Source organism: Meles meles, chromosome 7 (genome assembly GCF_922984935.1).
Source record: "Meles meles chromosome 7, mMelMel3.1 paternal haplotype, whole genome shotgun sequence".
In the NCBI taxonomy this organism is placed as follows: Eukaryota; Metazoa; Chordata; class Mammalia; order Carnivora; family Mustelidae; genus Meles; species Meles meles.
In genome coordinates this window covers 24,226,724-24,246,533 of record NC_060072.1, presented here as the reverse complement: position 1 = coordinate 24,246,533, position 19,810 = coordinate 24,226,724, and the positions used below count along the sequence as shown (strand labels likewise).

The 19,810-nt window shown below is 36.5% G+C and overlaps 1 protein-coding gene across 1 annotated transcript in view; it reads left to right on the top strand.

Annotated features, from left to right (window-relative positions):
* CFAP54 (cilia and flagella associated protein 54) overlaps positions 1-19,810 on the top strand; it is a 309,373-nt gene that overhangs the window by 258,700 nt on the left and 30,863 nt on the right. The window contains exons 64-66 of the mRNA XM_046012575.1: positions 2,320-2,490; positions 14,383-14,492; positions 18,654-18,795. Of these exons, the coding sequence (XP_045868531.1) occupies positions 2,320-2,490; positions 14,383-14,492; positions 18,654-18,795 (423 nt within the window). The remainder of the gene's footprint in view (positions 1-2,319; positions 2,491-14,382; positions 14,493-18,653; positions 18,796-19,810) is intronic.

Below are 19,810 nucleotides of genomic sequence, written 5' to 3'. Positions count from 1 at the left end.
CAAGCCACCTAATCATGTGTTCGTTTCACTGGGGTAGACAGCTAACGAGCATAGAGCCTTTTGGATTTTTTAAAAAAATAAACTGCAAGCTTGGCTGATTTTTATAATAACGTTTTTGAGCTTTTAATCACTCAGGAGGCTATTTCAATCAAACTCTTTCTATAATTTGATACTTAATCCTGCCTTTCCTCCACAAAGAAGTAGATGTCTTTCCAGAGAGATCATTGCTAGGTGCCAGGCTCATCAATGTGTGTGTCTGCATATTGTTAGGTCTATTGAAGCTCTATGGTGGAAAAACAAAGGTGCCAAACAAATTACATTAAAAATTCCTAGAAAAAATGATTAAAATTATGCACAATGCTGGGTGATTCATGTTTAGACTTGTTGTCAGGTCAAATATTTGACTAGTATAAAGTGATTTGTTGTTTTTAGGACTGTGGCAAACAAGGCTTCTCCTGGTAGGTCTATTATTTCATTCCTTTCAAAGAATAAATAAAACATATAAAAAATATTCAGTGTATGGTCCATCAATGAGCATAGATACTTAATTCCATTAGCAAATAGACTTTATGTTTTTGTAGAGGTAATAGAAAATTAAATGCCTCTTTTGATATTAACTTTTGTTACAATTACCATTATTAGACCATCATGTTAGTAAATGCTGTATATACTGAAATAGTAAGTATTTGCTTATTATTTTTCTCTCCTTAGTTATTTTTTTCTGCTTAGTAATTAAATATGAATTCTTGCTAAAATAGTTGTCAGAACCTCTGAAAGGCACTGAGATATGAAAAAAATATAGAAATTTTTGGAATCAGTTGTTTACCTGAATTTTTGGTGAACCACATGACATAGAATTAATCTTAATTTAGCACTTTTAAATGATTATTTAAACATAATAGTCTTGTTTATTATTTATTTTGGTTATGCTTTTAGTATCATAGTGCTAATAAATGAGGATTCTGGCTTATAATATCCTTTTATGATGATAGTCTCTAGACATTTTTGTAAAGTTTTCATCTTTAATGTTACCTTTCAGTCGTGACATATTTTTTTCTTTTATCAGTAGACAATTTGAAAGGCCTGTGCTTTATTTCTCTTTTTATTTTATTTTGAAGACTCTCACTGACAGTCTTGTATTGTATCTTGAATAAGCTCAGAAATAGTGGGAGGCACAAAGCCTTACAGAAACAACAGGCATTTCTTACTGACCACTTACATGTTCCCCTTCATCATCAAGCCTTAAGATACCTTGGATGTCAAAAGTTCAACAAGAGAATTGCTTCCCAGCTACCATGCTATAATCTTGGATTGAATAAGAGCAAGTTAATTTTGAAAATTGCTTACATTCCATTAAAGAAAGGCCTTTTCAGATTTGAGGTATTATTATCACTATTATTATCTCTCTGGATAGACTGTTATTTTTTTGATAGCAACCATGCTTTGTTTTCTGAGCTAGTTTTAAAAAACTGAATAATTTATGAAATTGCCAATTGCATCCTATACATTTATGTTTCCTGAAAACTCCTGATTCAGGGAACTGGTTGCATCAAAGTAGTCTCAGATGTTCCAAGACTGAATTTACAAATCAACCACATTCATGTAAAGAGGGAATGAGATCAGTAGATTTTAATATTTTATAGCAAAAATTGTGTCTTATTTTGCATGTGACATTGCAAAAAATGCTGTTGGAAAGTAGATATTATTTATTATAATCATACCCTCAGTTTATTTGCCACTGAATAAATAAGAAAAAAAGGAGATGTTCTCTTAGAATCTGTAATGATCTTGAGACTAAAATGGTAGTAGTGACATTTTCCTCTCTAGATCTTTAGTCTGGGAGAGTCACCAAAGTGGAAAACATTTGTTGAGTTCCATAGGTTTTTCTTCTTTTTTTTTTTTTTAAGATTTATTTATTTAAATTTGAGAGAGAGAGAGAGAACATGAGCAAGAGGGGCAGAGGGGAAGAAAAATAGAGAGAGAGAGAATCTCAAACAGATTTTGCACTGAGCAAGAAGCCCGAGGCAGGGCTCGATTTCACGACCCGAAGATCATGACCTGAGCCGAAACCAAGAGTTGGACACCTAATCAACTGCACCACCCAGGCACTCTGAGTCCCATGTGTTTTGAAGCATATTTTTCTGTAGTAGAATCTTCTCTGCTAATTTGGAACAGTTTTAAAAGCTACACCTATAAAGCAAACTAAAACAATTCCCAGAATTTTATAATGTAGAAAATACTAAATGGATATTGAGTGAATGTTTTAAATATTGAATGAATTTATTACCAGCAACTAAACGGCTTTTGATTTTCCCCTAGTTATATCATGACACTTCTCTACACTCCAATTTATCATTAAATAAACTCTCTGCCAGCCCATCTTCTGGAGATGTGTCATCAGATATGAAGATACAAGATTTAAACAAAGAACTTTGCTTTCAGTGGTACATTCCTCCTCTAGAAAGACCTCCAAAGGACACAGAACCTATGGTATGTAATATAATCACAAAGTTAAATCTTATATTTAGATGTAAAGTTTAACTTGACCATTATAACTTAAAAATAGGGTCCAAATCCTTGTCATATAGATGAAAATATCCAGCAATATAGAATCTATGTTGTCTAGTAGAATGAATCTGAAATAACTAAGAAATCAGGAAAAGTCTGGCTTGAGTTGATCATTTTTTCTTTTTTCTGATCATCAAGGGATACTTTCCAGTGTGTCACCATAATAGAGGATGTTTAACTTTTTTTTGAAGCCACCTCATCAATTTAAGAATTTTTTTTTCTACTGTCTACTTGGCTAAGATTTTTTTAAATTAATTATTTTTTATTTTTTTATAAACATATAATGTATTTATATCCCCAGGGGTACAGGTCTGTGAATCACCAGGTTTACACACTTCGCAGCGCTCACCATAGCACATACCCTCCCCAATGTCCATAACCCCACCCCCTTCTCCTGACCCCCCTCCCCCCAGCAACCCTCAGTTTGTTTTGTGAGATTAAGAGTCACTTATGGTTTGTCTCCCTCCCGATCCCATCTTGTTTCATTTATTCTTCTCCTACCCCCCTAACCCCCCATGTTGCCTCTCAACTTCCTCATATCAGGGAGATCATATGATAGTTGTCTTTCTCCAATTGACTTATTTCACTAAGCATGATACCCTCTAGTTCCATCCACGTTGTTGCAAATGGCAATATTTCATTTCTTTTGATGGCTGCATAATATTCCATTGTGTATATATACCACATCTTCTTTATCCATTCATCTGTTGATGGACATCTAGGTTCTTTCCATAGTTTGGCTATTGTAGACATTGCTTGGCTAAGATTTTTAATCAAATCCATATCTTCTGCTGTGTCTATTAATATTATTTTATGATTTTAATATACTAATTGATTTTTTAAAATATTAAATCAATCTTATGTTCCTGAGATAAACTCAAAATGGTCATATATTAATTTTACTAGGTCCAGTTTATTCAAGTTTTGTATTAGATTTTTGCCACTGTTTAAGAGTAATATTGGGTTAAAATTTTCATTTTCATACTATCTTTGTCAGATATATTTTGCATCAAGATTTTGTTAGACGTATAAAGTGAGTTGATAAATAGCCATATTTTTCTATTCTCTGGTGACCTTTCTGTAAGTTTAGAGTAAACTTTTCTCCTCAAATATTTGATAAGAACTCATAAGTAAAGCCATCTGATCCTAGTGGGGTTTTTTGGTGAGAAAATAGAAAATTAGTAATTTAATTCTTAATAGTTAGAGGCAGCCATTAAGTACTAGTGCTCATTTACTAGATACCAGAATTGGTATCAGTTCTGATTGGATCAATATCTGTTCTAATGATTAGTACCCATGTCAAACCAAGTTTTAAGTATTTTGACTATCACCCCTGTTTATAGAACATTGGAGTTTTCTGTTTCTTCTTGAGTCAGGTTTTTTTAAGTTGCTTTATCTAGGAATTTTTTCATTTTATTTAAAACTTCTCTCATACTTTTAATCTCCTCATTGCATTTGTATTGAAGTGTCCCTTTTCATTTCTTACATTGGTGGTTTGTGTCTTTTTTCTTGATCATTGTCACCAGAGGTTTCTCAACAGTTAATTTTATTTCACTAATCCATATATCTATCTTCTACTTTGCTTTTGTTTTGTATTCTTTTCCTATGTGCTGACTTCTTGAGTTAGATGTTTGTTTTAATAGTCAGTCCTTTTTTTCCTAATGTATACATTTGAAGACTATGAGTTTCTCTAAACAGTGCTTTTGTTTCATCAAGCAAGTTTTTATTATAGTATTATTATTATCATTCAGTTAAAAATAGTTTTAAAACTTTTGTTATATATTATATGTATTAGAAACATATGTTTTGTTATTTATTCTTAGATTATGTTGTTCTGTGATAATAAAAAATGCTCTCTATAATTGATATTGTTGAAACCTGCATATTTTCTCCAGGAAAGGATTTATTGTATAAATATTCCATTGCTCTTAAAATGAATGTGTGGTCCTCTGTTGCTAAGGCAGTATTCCCATATATACGAATAGGTCAGTTTGGTTAGTCTTGTTTAAATTCCTATTCTTGTTTGTTTGCCTTTAATTTTTTTAAATAATAAGTTATTAAAAGAAGTATATTTAAATCTCTCATAGTGATTTTCATTGTTTAGTTTGTCAAACTTTCCTTTACATAATTTGAGACTATGCTCTTAGGTGCAATCAAATTACCTTTGTATCTTCTTGGTGAACTGAACATTTTATCATTTTGAAATGACTTGTGGCCTTTTTGTAATTATGGTTTTTCCTCATAAAGTCTGCTTTGTTTGTTATTACTAAAGTAAAATGATTTTCTTGTGGTTATTTTCACAGTATATCTTTTCCCAACCTTTTTCTTTCAACCCTTTCGTATATTTGTGTTTTGTGTTTTTATCAAAGGCATGCATTTAGATATTTTCAAATATAGTTCGACAACTTTGTATTTTGACGGAGAATTTAATACATTTACATTTAATGTAAATGCTAATATATTTGGTTTTAAATCTATCATGTTATTTTGTGTTTTTACTTGTCTTAACTCTTCTGTTTTTCTCTTTTCCCTTCTTTTAGATTATTTTTATCATTCATTTTTCCTCTATGAGTTTTGAAATTATACACTTTTTTTCAGCGCCTTTAGTGGTTACCTGTAGGACAACATATATACTTATCAAAGTCTAAAGTTACTAAATATCTTTTTTTCCTTTTTGACTTTTATATTACTGTGGAGCCTCTGGAGCCAAATCACCTGGGTTGGAATCCCAGCTTAATAATTTTGTGATCTTCAGTAGATTGGCTAAATTTTCTGTATCATAGTTATCCTTATCTGTAAATAGATATGACTGGGTAAATGCTTAACCTCAATAAATAGTAATCTTCATTCATTATTATCTAAAATTATTTTAAAATTATTATGCTGTGTTAAAGTTTGATAACTTCAAATGTACATGTAATACACTTGTTAAACATTGTTTAGAAGCTTTTTAAAAAATTTAGCAACAATATATTCTTATAGATACTTTAGCTGCCAACATCATATAGAAAAGAGAATAAACTGTGCCTTACCAGCAAAATTAAAGTTCATAGCATATAGGGAGAAAAAACCTTAGTTTGCCTTTAAGTGCCCTTCATAAATTTATATCACACATATCACTCCTGTTTTAATGTTCATTATTTTTATTTTTATCTAACTCTGCATCTTTATCTTTATCCACACCTATGTCCATATGCATGGAAAGACATTTGCACTAGGACTAACTGGGGAGCAGGAGGAGATCCGGACAAGTATTTAGAATTAGTTTAATATCAGTCCCTGAACAATTGGATAAAGAAAAGTGATTCACATTCTAGGAGAATCTTGATGAGAGGTCAGGGTTTTAAAAATGGAATAGGTGGTCACTGTAGTCATTTGCAGAGGGACCTTCCACCATAGCATTCCTTTGATTGCTGCTCTCTCTAAGAAAAGCCTCAGGCTTTCCCCCATAAAACGGTTGACATATGGTTTTGCCCTGTTCAGCATTTTCATTTGCTTTTTGCCTCCTGCATTGGTCTACTCTTGCATTTTCCAGCTCTTGAGTGCTGTCCCCTCTAGCTGTGCCTCTGGTAGCTTCTGCCGCTCCTTGACCCATGTGACCCTGTCAGATCGTGAAATATCCTGGGTCTATCTCTCTTTGCTCTTGAACATACTTCTCCCATTGTCCTCTTCATTCTGCCTCCTTAGCTGGCAACCTTCTGCTAACTCTTGATCAGTTATATCTCTTTCTACTCTTACAAAAAAAAAAAAAAAAAAAAAAAAGGAACTTTAACATATCACTCCCGAGGAACATTTAAAGCTATTTGTCATGTTTTGAAAGTATTCTCTTTCCCACATTTTCCATGTCAAATCTATGCCAGATATTCCATATGGTTTTAAAAATAATAAATCTGCATTGTCTCTTTTGGGGAATTCAGTAATGTAGTTTTCAATTTCTAGATTCAAGAATAGTAATGGACCATGGAATCAATATTGTGTGGATCTTGAGTAGTATTTTTTTTTAAAGAAATTAAAGCGGGAAAAAAGTTTTCTGAATTTTTTGTTTCATGATATTGTTAAAAAGAAAATTTCTCAGATTGATTGATCTTCAGCATATGTCAGAATTTGTTTAATTGCTGGCAAGAGGAACAACCAAGTAATAAAAGAGTATATCCATTCAGGAAGGGTATGGATACAGAAAGATTACATATTTGGGAAATAGAATGTTTACCTAAGGAACTGATTTTTAAAAAAATGAGTAAGAAAGTATAAACTATAAAGTTCATTTTGCAAGCTCATAGAAATAGAAATATCACATTCATATCAGTCTGAGATAGAGTGATCTGAGAAGTTAATGCTATGATTCTATCTGTAGCTGATAATTAGAGTAACAGAGTTTTATCCATCAGCAGTTGTGTCTGACAATGAATATGGAGGCATGAACTGGTGTGAGACAGAGATTAAAAGGAGAGCACCAGCTAACAAATTCTGATTTAAACAGGTGGCTAGAGTGGTTTTCTTATGCCATAAGCAAAGTAATTTTCCCATTTCTTAGTTTTCCCATTTCTTAGTTTAGGAACATTTTTCTCCTCTTTGGTAATAAATATGCATGTATTGGTTCATGATAAAAGATGTAGTTGCTGACATAAATTTCACTCAAAAAACTGGGAAACACTGACTTGGATGGACTGGATCTACTCAGACCTAAGATTCTATCTTTTCAGAAGATAACAGTGAAATGTGTTTGATGATTTAAGTATTGGTGTAGTTTTGCCTATTTATCTACTCATAATAAATTTCAAGTTGAATAACTGGCTGAAGTTCATGAAACCACAAGATAATAGCAATAGTGAATGTAGAGCTTAGTATATTCTAGATGCTTTGCTTACATTAACTTCACAACTCTGTGGGTACTGTCCTCAGCCCCATTTCACAGAGGAGGACACTGAGTCACGGGATAGAGGAATGCTAGTCCGCAAGGAATCAGGATCAGATCAATCTGATTCCAAGTGTGAACTCCTCCAAGTCTGTACTCCTCAACATGGTGCTTTGTTGAGTCCTCAGACAGTGGTCCTGACTGCAAGCACTTCTAGCCTCTGGGTGGGATGGTGATGAAAATTAGTATCTGACATAAAGTGTTGGAGTTTCCAGGGACTTAGAGGATTAGCAATGCAAGTTAACATCACTTGATTCACCCTACTCAGTCCTCTTCAGTTCATCTAGTATCTGAAGCAGAAATACTGGTAAGAACTAAGGATGCTGGTGGCAGCAAAATAGAAATCCTGGAATTAGGGATTTTGACATAAAATTTTTAGATAATTCAGAGGACTAAATATTTCCATGGCACTGTATCTTTAGAGTTAAGTTTATAACTTGGAAAAGTTTGACTTCTTAAGTCTGGGGGTAGAAATTTTATTATCCTATTTAACAAAATTATCTTTAGAGGAATATAGTAGAATATAGTAGAACCACATTATAAGCTCTTCCCTGGAATTTTGTTACAAACTAAACATCTTTTGAACAATTTCAGTGTCTTCTAGAGGCAGACACTGAAGAGGCTTTGAGGAGCAATCATTTTAATGAAACTCCCGGACAAAGGCTTTAAAAATAGTTGTGAAGAATGGCACAAAGACGCATAACTACAACTTAGCTTAAAAAGGTGTAACTACAGCCAGAGGTTTGATGGCTCAGATTTGTCTTGTGAATACATCTTAGGACCTCTAGCTTTATTCTACCTCATCTTCGTGCTATTTTTAGCACCCAGAGTTCCCAGTAGGATGCTCTGAATCGCAAGCCCAGCTTTAGAGTGAGACTTTGAATTATGTTTATTACTTGATCAGACTCAAAGGAATGCAACTTGGAGCTAGCAGGAGGAAGGGCAATAAAGAAGCAGTAGTGGGACCTTCCGTTTGGTCTATGAGACCTAATTTGGAGGGAATCAAACTGCTACAAAGGCTATTGCTCTAAATGCACTTAGACAGTCCAAGGCATGGTATTCAGAGGCCACTGAAGATTTAGGCAAACAAGCATAATCAAGTGCAAGAAGTCTGATCAAGCAAAGCACTGAAAATTGGGACTCCATGTGTCAAGTGAAAACAGAGTTGGGAAGAACTGGAAAAGTTCTTCGAGATAAGTCTATTCAATGTAGAAATCTAGACAGTCTGGGGAGAAGAGATATGGAGCTGGTGATCCTTTCTGGAGATCTTTATAGCCCTGGCTAGAGCCAGACTGTATTTCATGGTCCCAAATAAGCAGACTGTACATGCAAGGTAAGCTCAGTCCTATATCCTGAAGGAAGAGTTAGGGTTTCTGGGAAAACTACCAATTCGTACTAAATGCAGAAGCTCAATGTGCAAATGTTAGGAGTGCTGTAATTCAGAGATCATACAGATGCCTGGGGCTTCCCTCTGAGGTGCTCTGGATTCTGGGTCTTGTTGGCCAAGTGACTAGTGGGAACCTGGTGCTGCAGATGAGACCCAAAATTACACCCTCTTTCTGGAAGCTGGGGAAGACAAAGGCTGCATAAAGGAGGTAGAGACTGGTATCAAAGAGTGAAGAACCAGCAGCATTGCCATTCTTTGGAAACTCACTAAAAAAGCAGAATCTCAGGTCTCACTCCAGACCCACTGAATAGCTCTAATGATGATTCTCCAAGAAGCTACTGCATTGCAGCTTAAACAGTAGGCTCCACTGGAAAGCTTCTTTGGCTTCTCTTAGTACCACCCAGATGAAATTTCAGAACTGAAAAGAAATTAAGAGAATATTTATTTGATGCTCTCATTCTACAGGTGAGGAAGCCAAGTCCCATATAGGTAAAGTGACTTGACCAATGCCACAACTTATTAGTGACAAAAATGAAAATGGGGACCAGAGTTCCCATTTGGGGGTTTCTTCATATGGATTTCTTTATAACGTGCATATAGCTTAGCTGCTTACTAATTAATTAATAAAGTGTTGATTGAGTGCTACTATATGCCAGGCATTTTGTTAGGTGATTAAGATACCAACGTGAGGAAGTAATGAATCAAGTCCATCTAGCAGAGGGGGGACTCTCTTTTCACCCATTGCTGGGGTGTAAGAGATTCCCCAGTCAAGCCACTTTAAATACAGTATTCCTCAATGTTTGTCAAAGACACATCACTTCTTTGCCTTTGAAAAACAAGTCTTTGCAGAAGTGAGTAAGGGAGCACTGGAAATTTCAACATGGGTGTATTATCTCCTACAGAATCCAGTCCTGAGTATGTCAGGTGTTATAGGGTAACACTTATCCCTGAGAAGCTGGGACAGTTGGGAATAGAACTAAGCACATGGATTCAATGAAGACAGCCTGGGAGGTCAGATGAGAAGCTGGGTTGGGTCTAAAAGAATATGGAGAGTGAGGTACCAAGCATAGTAGGCCGAGGAGCCAGGAATGGTCATGAGGCTCACAACCACAGCAGTGATATTCTGAGCACTTCACACTGACTCACTGCATCCTCACATGATCCATGGGATGAGGATTACCATATCTCCATTTTATAAATGAGGTAAGTAAAGGCATAGTGTTTCCATAATTTGCCCAAATCATGCAGACAGTAAGTGGTGGAAGCAAAGCCAGGCACTCTGACTCCAAAGCCCAGGCTCACAACAAATATGCAAGTGAGTTTAGTGTTGGTTGTTTAACTACTGCCCTATTTTATCCAAGCCCAGTTTGATTTCTGACTATTACACCTTGAATTCAGTTGTGCCTTGCTCAGTTAGAAAAGGCTTTAAAATTGTATTGCAAAAACATTGACAAGTGTCAGCCTGAGGAGGAAGAAAGTCATTTTCATTATCAGGGGTTAAATATAATGTATATTATCTATTTAAAATTTTCCACTAACAAGCTTTGGGGAACTTCATTAACTCTTACGAGATGTAATGAAAATTTCAGAAATATGAAGATATTAATTAACATGTAGCAGGTGCTGTGAGCACCACTAAAAAAGTACAAGATGTCACTCCTGTCCACAGGGATTTTGTATGCTAGCCTGGGAGTCAAGGTTAACAAACACAAAGCAAGAGCAAACACCATAAGACAGACTAATCTCTCTGGGACTCATTTCATTTTCTTTTCAGAAATGTTTCATCAAAAATTTACCATCGTTTGAAAAACTAAATTTAAAAGACTTTTAACGAATAAAAAGAACATTTCTCTGTCTAGCTGTCCACATCCCAGAATTCCAGCATCAGATACAATTACTTTTAACTCTCAACTGTGTCTGTTTGGTTGGGTCCCCGCCCCCCCCATATATCTAAATTACATGCTCACATGATAATTCTTTGAGTAATGAACCTCACCTCACATGCTGCTGTGGAAGATGAAGGCAAATATCAACCTGTTTTTTTCCCCCTCACGTACATTCTTCCTTTCTGCACATTCTCTTAAATGAGTTCTATCATAATTCTTAAACCCATAGCTGGTATTCACAACTATGTAAATATCACTCACAGCTAAACCAAATAAGGTCCTCTTTCCTTACTTCCTGACTTCTATCCTAAAGGAAAAAAACACCTGCTTTATTTTTGTTTGAATTCATGTTTCTCTGTATTCTAGAATATCTCATTTTCCCTAAACTTTCAAAAAGCTGTACAGTTCTTCTCCATATGGTCAAACTCATCAGTTTATTTCTCATTCTTTTATTGTCTTCTTCAGAGACATGATCCAAACTGGACTGATTGCTCTCCTGAATCAGATAGCGTCATAAGAGCCCATTCACCATCCTCCTGAGAATTCCTTCATCTCTTTCTGAGATGGATTCCCTGGGTCCCATGTTTCTCTCTATCTTGACTCACTCTGTCATGTTGAATAAACACATCTTCCAGCTTCCCAATAAAGAGTGCATTGGAGGTTCTAATTATTCAAAGAACACACCATATAATATATTCTACAAAGTAGTTCAAGGAAGATTTTGGTAAAGGATAAGGCATGTCAGGATAAAGTAAGTACAGATAATCATTAGAGAGAGATGCTCAGGAACAGTTGCCAGGATCATTGCTCAGTTGCACAGAACACACTTCATCTACAGATCATGAGCCACCAAAATATGATAAGATATCTTGGTCTCAAGAAAGCAGATGTCTTATCTGAAGAGGAGTTTTTCATACCTCTCTGTTCATATAGTCCATACCACATGTAGGGCCAGATGCAGTAATAGAAAAGAAGAGAACAATAGAATCCAGATGCAATTCATCAATATGTATATTTTTCTACAAAAAAAAAATGCTGACAAGACGGCACAGGCGGCCTTCTAGTGTGTTTCAGAACCAAGGACTGGGCTGCATTAGTCAGTAGGTAGTACATTTCATTCAGGTTTGGCCAAGGGCCAATACCATCACTACAGTCCCCTGAGATACTAACAGGTTGCAACAGATTGACTGAGATTGACCCTGTACTTACACAGAATATAAAGAGACCTTGACTGACAAAAAGTCATAATTTTAAGGCTGACTTCATTGTTCTCTAGGCATACAGTTCTAGTTTGAAAATTATTTTCCCTCAAAACATGGGAAACATTGTTCCATTGTCTCTAGCAATCCTGCATTGCTATTAAGTCTGGTCCTATTCTGATTCCTAGTTCTTTCTTTTGATTTTTTTTTTCCCTCTGGAAGCTCTGGGGATTTTCCTTCTGTCCCCTGTGTTCTCAAATTCCATGATGATCCTTGGTTTAACTCTTTCATCCACACAGCCCCTTTCAATCTGGAAAGTATAGCCTTTAGTTCAAGAAGAATTATTTTCTTTGATAATTTCCTCCCTTTGGTTATCTCTATGCCTTCTAGAATTATTATTCAGATATTGAATTGATTAGATTAGTATTTTTCTCATCTTTTCTCCCCTATTACCTGTGTTTTAAAATTAAGGTGTACTTCATTCATGGGGAGATATATATTCAACTTTATATTTCAACTCTTTTTTTGATTGTTTAGTTGTTGTTATCATATTTTTTTAGTTTTTAAGAGCTCTTTGTTTTTTCTGTTCATTTTGACAGCACTGTGCTCTTGATTCACAGATGAAATATAGTCTTATTCTGTTTGAAGATCTCAATTATGGTTTCATTGAAGTTCTCTTCTGCTCTCCGTACCTGACTCTTCAAAATCCTTTCTTATATTAGTTTTGGCCTCTACCTTTCATTTCATGTCTGGTGACCCTTGGCTATTCATTCATGTTTGAAGGTGCTAAAAAGTGTATCAGGTCAGACTTATTGATTTGTAGACCTCATTGTAGGGTAACTGCAGGAGCCAGCGGTTTCATTGCAGGATTCTGAAATGTCAGTACCCATGGGTCTTTTCTCTTTGTCTGGTCAGTTTCCTCAAAAAGGATCCTTTTCAACCACTGTCTGGTTTCCTACATCCCAGGCAGGGCCTGTAGTGGGATAGGGAATATCTCTTGTTTAGAATACAGACTTTCAATTCCTATGTTTCCTTTTTTTTTTTTCTTTAAGATTTATTTATTTATTTATTTTAGAGACTGCTCATGTGAGTGGGGGGAGGGACAAAGGGAGAGAATCCTGAAGCAGACTCCCTGCTGAGTGTGGTGCCTGAAGCAGGGCTCTATCCCGCAGTCGTAAGATCATGACCTGAACTGAAAGCAAGAATCGGATGCTTAACTGACTGAGCCACCCAGACACCTCCTCCAGTGTTTTCAGTTTAGCATCTCACCCCCGTTCCTAATGACCCTGAGAATAGATCTCTGATTTGGTCTCAGCAGAGAGGAAAATGGAAGAAGTTTGGCCATAGACGAGGCAAAGAAAGTGGGGAAATCTGGTTGCATGGGCTCATTGAAGGGATGAGAGGGAAGTTGTCTAAGATACCTGGCATCTCCAGTTCCCAAGCCTTTCCAGGACACTCATCACACTTGGCAACCCCTCCAAAGGCAGTTAGGACATAGCCTTTCTTGTTTTCAGGGTCACCCAGTGCTCTTCTGAGTACCTTCTGTCCTTCAACGTGTTGCTAACATTTCTTGTCTGCTTTATCTCCTCTCTTCTTATCTGTCTTTGTAGATTTATGCCTTTTTAATGGCATACTTTACTCTTATTTTAGTTTGATTATCAAAGAAGCAAAGATAAATGCATGCACTTAATTAGTCAGTTTTGACTGCCAGCTCTGGGCTTTAGCTTTTTTATATTTAAAATGAGGGATTTAGACCAGATCCTCTCCAAGGTTCTATCAATCTCAAATTCTGTGACTATGACCATAAATAGGTGCTACTAATTATGGAATTGACTTTAAGGATTGTCAAAGTGGAAACAACAGGGAAATTACCAGAGCATGAGCCATTAGGATAAATTCTCCATTAGAGGTGGGGACCAGAAAGTTGTATGTAGGTTGTAGAAATGGAAAGAGGAATGAAGAAGCATAAGTGAGGCATGGAGCTGCTATGACCACAGATGGGAAAGGGGCATGTTGAGAAGTAACTAGAAACAGGGTTGGATATGCACTAAGTACGTGTTTCAAACTTATAGAGGGCCTTCAAAGGCTGAGATTTAAACTTAATTGTAGTAAAAAAAAATGTGACTCTTTAAACACAATATCAAATTGATGTTTATTTTCACCTCAGATTTTATACAATTCTCATTTGCATCATTCCTCTTTAAAAAAAATTAAATTAAATTAAAAAAAATGAAACAAGGGGCACCTGGCTGGCTCAGTCCAAGCCCCACATTGGGCATGGACCTGACTTAAAAAAAATTATTTAAAGTGAATTGAAAAAAAAAAGTTGTTTTCACTTTCAAAGGAAAACTTCTAAAACTTTAATGATATTATTTTGAGGCAAATGTAGTTTTGATGTCACATTTTATGTCTTTTAATTTTTTATAGGTTTTATTGTTGTATGCCTATAACATGAAGCCCTGGAATATTTCAGATGCTGTACCTAATAACTCTTATTGCAATGTCTATATTGGCTCTTTCTGGGTTCCACTGAACAGGCAAGTAATGAATAATTTCTACAACTCTGCTGATATTTTCTTTGGAACAGGTTGTTGTAGTAATGCACAAGGTAAATCACAGGAGAAGTTTTAGAAGAGTTCTTTAGAAGAATCTTCCTTTTATTTAGAGGGGTATGGTACTACAGTGGTTAAGAGCATGAACTCTGAAGCTAGCCCGCTTTGGTTCAAATGCCAGTCGTGCCCTTCACTAACTTTGTACAGGTTACTTAACCTCTCTGTGCCTCAGTCTCCCTATCAATGAAGTGGGTATAAGAATAATAATACTTAGAATTGTTGGATAAACAGTTCCTGATATTTCATAAAGATTATAAAGAGTACGAGGATATTGTCTATACTGTATTTTCCTGTAATTTGGGGTGTATTTAACAAATAACGTGTAGCTCTGTATTGGGTTGCAATATTAAGCACAGGCCCTACCACCTCCCTTTTCCCACCCATCCCCTGTGTCCAATCCTATTTCATATTGTTCCCCATGTCAAGAGTCTCTGCCTCAGCTGGGTTGTCTTCCTTCCTTTCCATCGAATGGGGCATATTTCTAATTTTTGCTCATGCCTGGTTTCTCTCTTTTCCTACTTCACTTTACCAAGTTCCTAGTTCATTTTTTAAATTTTTTCATTGCGTCTTTTATTTAGTTTTGATTTCCATTGTTCATTGCTCTTTGAACTCAGCCCCCATAGCCTCAGTTGTAAAATGGAAATAATATCCACTCTGCCTGCCTCTCGGGGTTGTTGTTAAGATCAACCCGGACAATGTATGCACATACTCTGAAAGGCCAAAAGCACTGGGCAGATGTCGAGTCTCATTACCAACCCCTGTGTCTGTCAGTGTCAGCTCTCTGCCCTGCTAGGCACCTTGTAAGTGCTTAGTGAACAGAGACTTGGTGCTTCTCTGTTCTTCCCTGACGAGCCTTGTTCATGCTCCATGATTTCATTTTGAAGGACTTCTTGGCCTCACCATAAAAGAGAATAAAACAAGAGATGTTTCAAGAACTGGCATATTTTCAATTATTCAGTCAATTTTCCTTTTTCTTTTTTCCTTTTTTTCCCCAGTGAAATGGCAGAAAATCTAGACATAGGACCTACACCAGCCCAGCTAAGCAACAAAGTGAGGAAATTATACACTTGCTTTGTATCCAGAAACATGGCAGGATTTTTTATTTTTTAGAATCACATAATGAAAATGATTATAATTTCTGCAGAGTAGAATGTAATCAAACTGACAGAATTCTTTTTTATTCCAAAAAGTTCCTAATTTGGATGCATTTATGAGCAGTGGTAGGTTTACTAAAATTATGGATGTGCACCAGTCACTGAGGCCAGAACAGAGGGAGATTCCTGACAGTCTCTCATCTAACCTGTCCCTCAGTGGTATGGGGAAAGCTGCCAGTTTCTCTCACTTAGGCTGGCATTCCTTGTGCTCTTAGGAGCGTCAAGGTGAGATCAGTATGTGAGGTTGCTCTTAACCATCTTTCAGAAGGCAAAGTAAGAGTACAACAGGTCAGAAAAAATAGGCTAGAGAAGGAACCTGAATAGCTTTTCAAATTGGGCAGTCCTCCTTCAGTTGTTCATTTCACTTCCTAATCTCCAAATTAAATACAAAGAAAACATAGTTTAATTCTTTGCATTTTTCTTATGGCAGCAAAGGAAAAGAAAGTGTTCTCATTAAACACGCATAAAGGTTTCTGTGTAGTTCTATCTAATTACGCTCTTCTAACCAAGATCCAGTTGCCTCCCTACCGTCTCCTGCCATCCACATTTCTGCTTCTGGCTGGATCCTGTCTCTGGGCCCCACCAGCCCAGGAAAGTGAGTCTGCATGAATCAGTAAATGAGAGCACAGGCTGTGGGAAGTTGGTCTAGCCCAAACAGGATGATGGATATTTGTTTGTGGGCCATCACAGAAGTTCAAAACCTGGACCCAGCATTGATGTGGACAAAGAAGTGAAGATGTATAATGGGCAAGATGTTGGGGCAAATGGGGTTATGAGGCTCAGAGCCTGAAGCAGAGATGCTAGGTCTTCTGATGTTGCTTCTTGCACAGGCGCCCCGCCTGCTCAGCTCGGTCTCAGCCTGCTTTTTACAGAGTTGGACCAGGCCATTTATTTTTGAAGCAGAGAGTACAGCTCTAGACATTATTGACAACCTGAAACCCAAACATCAAAGAATACTTTATCCTTCCTGCAATTCCATGTATCAGAAAGGAAAGCTCTGTTATTTTTGAAAGAGAAATAAGAATTCTAAGAATTCTTTCTCTGGATATTAGAGTGAAGAATGGTATATTAGAATATCATCTGTCCTTCACCTGGTTTCTTATGGTTAAGAATGTATGTAGTTACATCATTTCATCCTTACACAATGCTGTGAAGTAGATGACCTGGGTTTTATCATTCAGTCTAAGAGGCCTATCAGGGCCAGAGAGGTTAGGTGACTTGTCTAGGGTTCCATGCTGGTGTGTGATGGAACCACCCATGACTCACCCAGATCCTTTGAGTCCTATCCTCCCTCCAATGCATCAAGTAGCTTTTCTAGCACTATTGGAGAATACCGTTTTTTAAAATGGATGTATTCCAAGTAAACTTTCAGAAGGGTGCTGTTTAGTCTCCATGTATTTGGGTTCTTTCCAGCTTTCCTCTTGTGATTGAGTTCTAGCTTCAGAGCGTTGTGGTCTGAAAATATGCAGGGAATGATCCTAATCTTTTGATACCGGTTGAGACCTGATTTGTGACCCAGGATGTGATCTATTCTGGAGAATGTTCCATGTGCACTAGAGAAGAATGTGTATTCTATTGCTTTGGGATGAAATGTTCTGAATATATCTGTGATGTCCAATCAAGTAAACTTTCAATAACAGACCTTTACATATTAATCATTGCCTTTTTTATAGAAGTTTCTTTTTTAAATTTTTAAATAATTATATATATATATATTTAACAGACAGAGATCACAAGTAGGCAGAGATACAGGCAGAGAGAGAGAGGGGGAAGCAGGCTCCCTACCAAGCAGAGAGCCTGATATGGGGCTTGATCCCAGGACCCTGATATCATGACCTGAGCCAAAGGCAGAGGCTTAACCCACAGAGCCACCCAGGCACCCCATATAGAAGAGTTTCTTAAACATACAATTTCAGATCCTCTTATTTAATTAAAGATAATATTTAACCTTCTTTTGCTGAGAACCGTCATCATGATATCAAGTATTATACCGTAGTGTGGATCATTTACCAGAAATGATCCAACTTTTTTGGATACATAGGACTTTGTGGAATATCAAGAAAACTGACATTCCTGCATACATTCCTGAGGTCAGTTTGCTTTTACGGATCATTTATGTGTTTCTTATAAAAGTTACCCTCTTTCCCTGGATGGAGACACCAACATGACTGCACACACACACACACACACGCACGCACGCACACACACACACGCACACTTGTGCTAGGCCTGTAGCCTCGAATCACCAACGCCAACCAGGTAGCTCTTTGCCTCCTTCAAATGCTTCAAATGCTTTTCCATCTCCTGACTCCACTCATCTGTCAGTTTACCTCTGCCTTCAGAGTACGCCCTGTTTGCTGGTCTGTGGCTCCAGAAGCTTCCCATTTTTAATATAATAGCCACGGTGTCCTCTACCTTCCTTCTTGGTTTTTGATTTTCCTTCTTTCTTGATTCTTCTCCCTACCCTTCCACTCTCCACCTACAATACATTTCATTGTTGTAGGCTCATTGACTGGCCTTAATTCTTACCTTCAAGTCAGCAAGGCAGTCATAACATGGCATCAAGATTTACACGGGAGCAAACCTTTTATCATTGCCTGGACTTTCTTTGCCTATATAGATGTTTTATTTTCTTTATTTTCATCTTAATCAGTATTTTGGATGTGTGCCTTTTTGTTTTTGTGCCTTTGCCAGTCATTTCATATCTGTTTGAATACATAACTAGATCATAAACCTTATATAGGTTATAATTGTATCTCTTTGCTCATGTTTCCTAAATGAAAAAATGATTGAATGAATGATGTTTGGGGATGCCAGAAATCCAGGTGTTAAATAACTTTGGATTTACTTTACATATATTATTGATTCTGGCAATAAACGAATGCCTTTCTTACATTTTCAAGTAAAATACATATCTATCTGTTATTTTTAGAGTTATTTCAATTCATGAGAAACTATCTAATCTTAAGCAAATAGCTGAAATATCATTGCCAGGAACTCCTGAAATCGCTTCAGATGACAATGTATCTGAAATGCAAGAAATGGAAGAGAAATCAATTGACAAGGAAATGGAAGTAAGTTATTTTGGAAAATTGTACTGCCGATGCAGCATGGGTGTCATTTTACCTAATTATTTACATGATTTAACTAAACTTGAACTTTGTGGTTCTTCTGTTCTCTATTTTCTCTCTTTAGAGTGTCAGAAATGATCCAACTTTTTTGTATACATAGGTAGTTTTTCCTTCAAAGCTCTTCTAAACTTACCAATTATAAGAATCTGGTGGTGAGAGGGAGGGTGGGAGAGGATGGTTGGCTTATGGACATTGGGGAGGGTGTGTGCTATGGTGAGTGCTGTGAAATGTGTAAGCCTGATGATTCACAGACCTGTACCCTGGGGCAAATTATACATTATATGTTAATAAAAAAAAAAGAATCTGATGGTGAATGAATACAAAGGCCATCTAGAGAAATCATCCACATATCACTGTGAATACCAAGAAACAATGCTCTGTAACTTTATATTATTCTTTTATTCTTCATTCTTAAGTCTATTGTTTGAACATTTTTATTACTCAAGAAATGTGTGAAGAAAAACTAGGAAATATAGATAAGCATATATTTTTCCAAACTTTTCTGTGCATATGTATTTTTCGAACAGCAACAAAAAAGTTTGCACATCTTAATGGTGTATTATTAATTTGATCACATAGTTGAGGGGTTTCTGTGGTGATTGATAGACTATGTTTGGAGAAGAGGGTAATTTCTTTCTTTTTTTTTTTTTTTAAGATTTTATTTATTTATTTGACAGAGATCACAAGTAGGCAGAGAGGCAAGCAGAGAGAGAGGAAGGGAAGCAGGCTCCCTGATGAGCAGACAGCCCAATGTGGGGCTCGATCCCAGGACTCTGGGATCATGACCTGAGCTGAAGGCAGAGGCCTTAACCCACTGAGCCACCCAGGCGCCCCAGAGGGTAATTTCTCTTTTACCCTTCCTAAGTTCTGAACCCGGCTGAGGAACGAAATGTAGGAGATGGATAGTGAAGATCAAAATATCAGCAGAATTAACTGATAAAACTGACTGATTAGCAAA